The following is a 9,218-nucleotide window of genomic DNA, read 5'->3' as shown; positions in this document are numbered from 1 at the left end:
TACAGAGGATTAACCTGGTACACAGAACTACTGATTCAGTCAAGGACGACTGAGTCAAACCAACCCAGGTAAGAATCATAACCATTGCATTAAAATCTACATCTCTTAGGTGTTGATGTTGTTATTGTTTTTCTTATTATATATGGGTGTACATGGCATGAAGTACCTATTAAATTAATATTAAACCACTAGAGGAGTAGAAACAGTTTGTGATATAATGTTTAGAGCTGCAACTTTATACCCAAAGGTTGCGTGTTCAAATTCCTTCCCTAAGGTATTTACTCTGAAATACTCCAGCAAAATTATCCAGTTCTAAAAATGGGTAAAAATTTGCAGTTTCCTTAATGTTGCAAGCTGTTTTGGAAAAAAGGTGTCATACATTGCATTAACAAATCCATAATTTTTTCATCTCTTCTAGTGAGTTGAATAAAAACGAGCTTTCATGGGCTGATTTGCCACAAATGGATGATATCATTTGATCGCCTCCACTGACTTTAAGCGTAAAGCATGAAGGACTCTGTTCCATCATTAGTCTGTTCTGTTCACAATAGCAATAGCAACTTTATGATCCTGCATCAAGCAGGTAATTTAGTGGTTAGGGATGCTGCCTTTGGACCCAAAGGTTACAGGGTCATGCCTCACCTTCAGCTGTAGTGCCCTTAAGCAAGTTACTTAACCAAATATTCCTCCTGTAAAATTACCCAGCTGTTTAAATAATTGTAGGTAGGTTAACATTGCAAGTCGCTTTGGAAAAAAGTGTCAGCTAAATGGACTAAACCTCAAGCAACTGTGTCTCAGGTTTTGATCCTCTCTTCTTTTGGTCTGTGACTACAACATCCTTATAGGGTTTGGAGGCATCTATGTCCTATAAATGACCAACTTGTACTTTTTTTGGCCAAAATACCCCCCATCATCCTCATCTTCATTATCATGAATTGCCTTGCAGCTATTTCTCTCTTCCAGGACTATGACCAACAGAAAGAAGCAGCAGCTGGAGCCCAAGGGCAGAAAGATCACTCTGAAAATGGCCATTAACGCCCTACAAGTGACTGTCGATGGAAAGCGTCGCTTGGACCTGAGCAACATGCAGATCGCCACGTTCCCGCGTTGCCTTCTGAAGCTGGCTGATGTGGATGAGCTGGACCTGAGCCGGAACCTTCTGCAGAGAATCCCTGACAGCATTGAGCAGTTTCTCAACCTGCGTTGGCTGGATCTGCACAGCAACCAGCTGGAGGAGCTGCCGGCCACCATCGGCAACCTGCAGGGCCTCCTCCACCTGAACCTGTGCAATAACCAGTTGACCGCCGCTGGCCTACCCACCCAGATGGGCCAACTGCGCAGGTTGCGCAGCCTCAACTTGGGCATGAACAGGCTAGAGAGGCTCCCATCCTCTCTGGGGGCACTCAGGGAGCTCCGGGAGCTGGGCCTCTTCAACAACCTGCTCACCCGCATGCCGGACTTCCTAGACAGGCTGCCCCACCTCTGCAAGCTCAACACCAGCTCCAACCCCATTGTGGAGCCAGGCGATGGCAAGGAGCTGGACCCCATCGTGAGGGTTCAATTCCTGCACCTGGTGGACATGGACTGGCTCTGTGAGTCCTGCCATGAGAGGTGCACATCAGAGCTCAAGAAGCTGGACAGACTCGGAGCAGTCAGTGGACATGTCCACACCAAGCCCGCCTTCTCAGGGCTCGTCTCTCCAAATTCTGTGGCATTGGAGGACCAAGAGCTGTGGAGATGATGAACATTAGCCTAGACAACATCTAAAACCTGGATTGGACAATAACACCTTAAATTAGGAAAAAAAAAAAAAAAAACACTTTTGAATAAATTAGATTACAACTTCATCAGATCTAAAGGAAACTACGCAAGACTACAGTAGTATGCCTCAAACTGCAGGGTTCAACAGGGTGGAGGCTGGTTTACTCTAATGTTGTTACTGGACCGAGACGGACAATACTGTAAAACACACACACACACACACACATTTTCAGAACCGCTTGTCCCATACGGGGTCACGGGGAACCGGAGCCTACCCGGGAACACAGGGGCGGAAGGCCAGAGGGGGAGGGAACACACCCAGGACGGGACGCCAGTCCGTCGCAAGGCATCCCAAGCGGGACTTGAACCCCAGACCCACCGGACAGCAGGACTGTGGTCCAACCCACTGCGCCACCGCACCCCCTTACTGTAAAACATGTTTATTAGAAAAAACAACAGCACACACTCCTAAAAAAAAAAAAAAAAACTGAGTATCATTTCTCCTTCCTCCTTCCTCCACCACATCAATCAAAAATCTTTATCTCTCCACCATGAAATAAATTTACAATATAAAGAGCAGATTCTATAGCATTACAGCATAAATTGCAGCTTTTACATTCAGACAGCTTGAACGACAGGGGTTAGTGCTTATACTTTTGGATGCGAAGGTTGCGGGTTGAAGTCCCACCTCCACCTGTAGTGTGTTTGCTAAACTGCTCTAGTGTAAAAAAAAAAAATGCCCAGCTGCATAAATGGGCAAATAACTGTAAGAGCCGAACAAGTTACTTTGGAGAAAAGCTTCAGCTAAAAGTGTGTTCCGGGAAAGTTATAAACGCAACAATGTTCTTCAATTACGTAAAAACACCTTTTAAAGCACAACGCTCTTATACATACAAGAAAGCAGCGATGCGCTGTAAGTAGATGACATTTAAACTCATATGTCAGAACACACAAATATAAAAGGAGAGGAAATAAGAAATTAAAAAATAAATAGGGAATATAAGTAGGATTGAGAGCTTAACAGTGGAAGTCTAAGCCGCACCGCCCTGCTTGACAGGCATTGAGTTTATGAGGGTTAGTATTTTTCACTCTTGATTTGTGCTTTTCTTTTCATTTTTCTGTTTTGCTCTCTTTGACCCTAAAAACCTTTTTTCATTGTTATCTAGATGTTATTTCTTTGCTGATTTTTGTATAGTTTGGGAGATAAAACCCATGAAATCATTGTCACCTCTTGTGTCCCAGTCCCCAAACCAATCATATTCCACTGTGTCACATGGACCTAAGTTACCATAATTAAATGTCTTGAGCAGACGACTCTATGCTGAAACCGAACAGCGTTTCAGATTAAACGGCTTTTGTTGGTCGGTAAGCAAAGATGGGGAAGCAGTTAGGCCAACATCTGGGAAACAATTTTTCTATCTTTTCTCCAGCCAGAACATCAGCCCTTGTGTCGCAAGTGTGTGAGAGGAAGCTGAGAGATCGGGGCATTTTTTCCATACGACGGGACGCACCCACGTTTGTGTGAACGCCCAGCCGGAAGCCACGCATGAAGCCGAGCGTGTCTAACATTCTTTGCACCTGAGCAGTGACAATAAAAAGGAAAGCAGACGGCAGTTTGGAGCGAAAGACCATGGCTCACCGCACACTGCCCAGCACCCACCCTCGTCAGTGAACATCCCCCAGTGTCTCCAGGGAGTCAAGACCAAACGGGCAATCAGCACAGTGACAGCTGCACAAGCGCACTTCTTTTACGAACATCGGAAAAGGGCTCCGCTTTCAGCCGATCTCTCACCTTTCTCCGGAAGCGAAACCTTAGAACTTACAGCGGTAATTTGCAGGTAGAACGAGGAGGATAAGCAGGAGCGCTGATGGTGCAGCAGCTACAGGTTAATATCCCACAGGTCTTTTTCACTCAAGGGGGTGTGGTGGTGCAGTGGGTTGGACCACAGTCCTGCTCTCTGGTGGGTCTGGGGTTCGAGTCCTGCTGGGGGTGCCTTGTGATGGACTGGTGTCCTGTCCTGGGTGTGTCCCTTCCTCTGGCCTTATGCCCTCTGTTGCCAGGTAGGCTCTGTGACCCTGTATGGAACAAGCGGTTCAGAAGGTGTGTGTGTGTCTTTTTCACTCTTCCATCCATCGCTCATTTGACCCTGCACTTAGCTACAGTTCCTCAGTACAAAGACATCTGTGCACCACAGGTCACTGCGACCAAAGAGGCAATACCAAGAGTGCTGGGTGATCGTTTCATATTATTCTCACACACACACACACACACACACACACACACACACACACACACACACACACACACTTTCTGAACCACTTGTCCCAAGTGAGGTCACAGTGAACGGGAGCCTAACCCGGTAACACAGGGCATAGGGCTGCAGGTAGAGGGGACACACCCAGGACAGGATGCCAGTCCGTCACAAGGCATCCCAAGCGGGACTCGAACCCCAGACCCACCAGAGAGCAAGACTGTGGTCCAACCCACTGTGCTACCACACCCCCTCATATTATTCAATTCAATTCAATTTGCTGTATTTTCATAGAGAGCTCTTCTCCCAGTGACACAGAGCACTGAACAAAGGATCAAGAGACACTGCAGAAACAGACAGAGAATATATAAAGTAAACACACACACACACATTGACTGAAACCACTTGTCCCAAGCGGGGACACGGCAAGCTCACCTAGTTATTTAAGGCACTTTCTAGCTCACAGTTGCCAGTGTGAACCATTTTAAGAGTACCACACTATCAGATTCAATAAGACAGAAACACCTGATCTAGCAGTCTAGGAGTCCTCTGAAGGCTGCAGAATGGAGCGGAGTGTGAAAGAACATTGTATGAACATTTACAGTATACTCCAAGCCCTTTTTCGCAATCCTACCGAAACCAGTTTAGTTATTTAGCGGATCCTTTCCTCCACAGCGACTTCCAGTGATTTACTTATGTGTACAGCTGGGTAATTTTTATTGTGCCAATTCATAGTAGGAACCTTGATCAAGGGTTATTATAGCAGGAGATGAACCTGGTTCTTTCAAGTGTGACAGTGTAGCTCCAGCCAGTATAAAATCTGATCGCACATAAATATCGAAGATAAAGCATGAAAAATGAGTAAATAAGCCATTTAGCTTTTCTTATTCATTCAACTTTCTCAAAATCAATTTGCAATGTTAAGACATTTACATTAATTTACCCATTTAAAGAGGTATTATACAGTAATTCTTACTGTAACACTTCAGGGTTAGAACCATGTTCAAGGGTTCTGCAAGAGGAGTTGGGATTCAAACCTGCAATCTCAGGAGCCAAAAGAAACCACTCTAAGCATTGCCTGCCCTAAAGTCCTTGTTGATGTTTGATCAAGACAGACAGACAGACAGACACACACACACACTGTCTGAACTGCTTATCCCATATGGGAGCCAGAGCCTAACCCGGAAACACAGGGTGAGGGGACACACCCAGGATGGGACGCCAGTCCATTGCGAGGCACCCCCAGCAGGACTCGAACCCCAGACCTACTGAAGAGCAGGACCCGGGCCAACCCGCTGCACCACCACACCCCCTGTTTGGTCAAAACCTTTTTACAAAAGAGAACTCTACAGGCTCCAGTGCTCTTCAACAGCATTGGGGTCTTCATGAAACTTCTTTAGAAATATAGCACCCTCTTGTGCTTCAGCAAAGAAAACAACTGAGGTCCACACTGGCACTGCCACTGGAAATACGCTGTCAAAGTGGAAGCCTTCCAATCAGTCTGATGATGTTTTGGAACAAATTGAAACGAGCGATGTCTCAGTGGAAGCCACAGCAGGCTGCTGTGAGTCATGCTGTCTGAGGTTGCTTTCGCAATTTCCTGTGCCATCAAAAAGGTATGATGTACAGTAGTAAAACATCACCTTATTTCCCTCATATCTGGAAGATACTTCTACTTCACCTTTCTACCCATGAAAAGTATGAATGATGCTGCTTTCACCTTCAGCAGAAAACTACATGCTTTCACTGCATTTTTCCAGGACAGAGGAAACAGATTTCAGCACAATTAAATTTGTGTGGATCACTGGTTGCAAAAAATTAAAGTAATGCGTTTAAATTCCTATGGCACTATTGTGCCTTTTTCCAGGAATTTAGGGAATAAAATAAGTTTTCACTTTCAAGAATTTATGGAATAGATAAGTTTTCAGAGGATTAAATGTTAAGAAAGTTGGTATTTGTTTTTTTAACTATATGCGCTAGTAGAGCAATCCCTCGATTTAGAAAATGAATCAGTTCCTGAAAATGGGGCAGATATGGAAATTTTGGATATCGATAGTCTATTTCCCTTTATTTTAAATGGGAATTATAATGCATTTCCAGCCCATCCAAAAAAAAAATAAATCACTAAAACACTGCAAAACACCCATGTAACAATAAAACAATGATTCCATGATGGAAAACACATTTTTATTTTTCCATGCCATAGTGACATCCCACCCGCACTACTCTTTCCTGTCCTCCTGTCTGGCCTTCCAGCCTCTCCCATCAAACCTCTCCAGCTGATACTGAAGGCTACATGAGTTGTGTTTGACCTACCAAAGTGTTCCACTGTGTCACCCATCCTTGTCACTCTAGCTACCTACAGCTGCCCCAGTCAAATTCAAGACCCCGGTTACAGCCTGCAAAACCATCAATGAATCTTCTCCCTGATATCTAGAAGACTTGATTACTTTCCACACCCGAATCATACTGCTATGATCTTCCACCTCTGCCCACTTGGTGGTCCCACACATGAAAGTTCCAAAATCAAAAGCACAAAGGTTCTCGGTTCTGGCTCCAATGTGGTGGAATGACCCCGCTTCCCCTGTCACTCAGAACTGCTGAATTTCTCTCTAAATTTAAGACGAGTCTCAAAACTCATCTCTTTTGGACTCTTCTTCTCCCTTGATTTTTTAAGTGCATCTTAAACATATAAATATTTATGTTCAATAATTTTGTGATTACAACTGTTGAATAATGGGTAAACCTTTATGCAGCTACTTGTGTGATGTACACTGATTGACATGGTGCAATGTGACAAATTGACTGAATTAATTACTCGAGAATCAAATGTGTGCGTCCAAATCTTTCCTTCTGTTGATGTAATAAACTCATTGTATCTTCCTCTGAGATGTATGTCGCTTTTTAGAAAAGTGCCTGCTAAATGAATAAATACATCTCAGAAAACAACACAAAAGTACCGAGGAAGATCTACAAGCAGACATGTGAATCACTTCATGATTATGAAACACTAAATGAAGTCATCAATGGGTATATTTCTAGACTGCACATTTTGGAAAAGCAACTGTGTTTTTGTTATATCTAGTAGACAGCAATGAACATTCAAGAAAGAAATTTATGTTAAAAAATAAATAGAGACAACAGTTGAAAATAAAGAAGGCAATTGTACTCACTGAGTGAAGAAAACAGTTGACTGTGAGTTGTGCTGGGTGGAGGAGGAAGGAGGCTTGGTAATTGTGTTTCCTTATTTTCTTGTCATTGGCAGTCATTCTTGCACTGCCACTGCACAACTACATGGAAACAAAGAGAACATGAGACAGCAAACAGCTGGTGGTATGTTAGTACTGCATGACAGCACAGTACTACACTTCCTCTTCACTCTCACGATGCATTTACGTTTACATTTACGTTTATTCATTTAACAGATGCTTTTCTCCAAAGCGACATTTCATAGAAAATACAATTTGTGCATCACATTAGGAGAAGGAGACATAGTTGCAGACATGGGATTCTTAAGTAAATCTAGTTTCTTTCTTGACTTTTCTCCGTTATACTGAGTTTTCATCTGGAAATCAATGATTGGGTAGCTATATAAATGGGCGAACAATCGTAGGTAACAACACCGTAAGTCGCTTTGAAGAAAAGCTTCAACTAAATGATTAAATGCAAATGTAAAAGCTAAGAGCTGTTACGCCAAAACTTCTGCATATAGAGATATGCCTTTATTTATTCAACTGAAACTACTATCTATTTCACTATTTATTTATCACATTTTTCCATCCTACTAGGATGGGGGGTGCGACGGTGCAGCAGATTTGGCCAGGTCCTGCTCTCTGGTGGGTCTGGGGTTCATGTCCTGCTTGGGGTGCCTTGTGATGGACTGGTGTCCAGTCCTGGGTGTGTCCCCTCCTCCTCCAGCCTTGTGCCCTGTGTCGCCGGGTTAAGCTCCGGTTTGCCGTGTCCCCGCTTGGGATAAGCGATTTCAGTCAATGTGTGTGTGCACATTCTTCTAGGTGTCCAAAACAGGTAATATATGTAGGTTTACAAATACACTCAGTGATAAATGCTGGTATTTTACTGAAGCAATTCAAATTAACTGTTATAATGTTTTCAAGGATGGACTATTAAATGAAGCCACCCTTCTAAGACTGGAACCTACAACATTTGAGGTTGTGTTGAGCTCCCTTATCCCTCTGCTACCTGCACCCTCCAAATACAACATAGCAGCAAAAATAGACAATAGAGTCACTTACAGCTTTGTGACACAGTCATTTATCAAGTGGGCGGTGCGTAACAACTGCCAGCAGCATTTAATTAACGCTGAGAGACTTGACCAGAATGCTTTTAAAACATTTCAATTAAAGCTGCTTTAAATGGAACTGCCACTGCCTTCCGTTGCATTAAACATTTATAGCGTGTGAAATTACATTGCTCAAACCAGGGTCGGTTTCGAACGGCTGCATACAGTATCTCAGTATACACTGTTAAATCCAGATGGGTTCTCTTCCCATTCGGCTCTTAAAAGCTGTTTGTTTTATCATTTATGGTAAAGGCTTGTGAGCAGAATTTAAATAATTTAATGCGGACGTACATGAAACCAGTTTCAGCGGTTTTTCCTTGCTCATTTTGGCCGAAAACTAGACTATCTCTACAAATTCCAAGGCTGATATATGCATTTTTTCCGTTTAATAGTGCTGTCCGTCACAAGAAGTGTTATAATTTAAAGATAAGCCTACGTATTGAAAATGTCTGACAAAATTGCATCAGACCTTCTTAAGTCCGTCATCGGACTTTTTAGATAGCTTCTCACAATAACGAAATATCTGGATGTAGTAAATATATGAAATATATGATTTTTATAATTACAAAATCCATTAATTTTCATTAAGCATTTGTCCTGATCGGTATCGCCAGGGTCCGAAGCCTTTCTTGGAATCAGTGGGTGGGAAACTAAAGGGATATAATTTTGGACAGGATGTCAGTCCATTGCAGAGCAGCCACATACACGCACCCACCCACAGCACCTCAACTGTGTGCTTTTGGAGTATGTGAGGAAACCAGAGCACCCTGAGGAATCCCAAGCAGACACGGAGAGAACATGCAAACCACAAACAAGTCCTGCGAGGTGGCAACGCTACTCCCTGTGTCACAGTGGCACCCTTACTTATAAAATATAAGACAAAAATAAATAATCAGTCATTACAG

General features: G+C 43.3%; 1 protein-coding gene across 1 annotated transcript; it reads left to right on the top strand.

Moving 5' to 3' along the window:
• Positions 1 to 967: 967 nt before the first annotated feature.
• Positions 968 to 1,741, top strand: lrrc18b (leucine rich repeat containing 18b). Its single transcript, XM_018726488.1, has one exon. It carries the CDS (start codon positions 968 to 970, stop codon positions 1,739 to 1,741), a length of 774 nt encoding a protein of 257 aa, XP_018582004.1.
• The last annotated feature ends 7,477 nt before the right edge of the window (positions 1,742 to 9,218 follow it).

The sequence above is a fragment of the Scleropages formosus genome, chromosome 24, assembly GCF_900964775.1.
Source record: "Scleropages formosus chromosome 24, fSclFor1.1, whole genome shotgun sequence".
Taxonomy (NCBI): Eukaryota; Metazoa; Chordata; class Actinopteri; order Osteoglossiformes; family Osteoglossidae; genus Scleropages; species Scleropages formosus.
This window is presented reverse-complemented; position numbering and strand designations above follow the sequence as displayed.

What these genes read in the sequence shown, in the direction of transcription:
- lrrc18b (XM_018726488.1), top strand. Translation starts at nt 968, where the DNA reads ATGACCAACAGAAAGAAGCAGCAGCTGGAGCCCAAGGGCAGAAAGATC.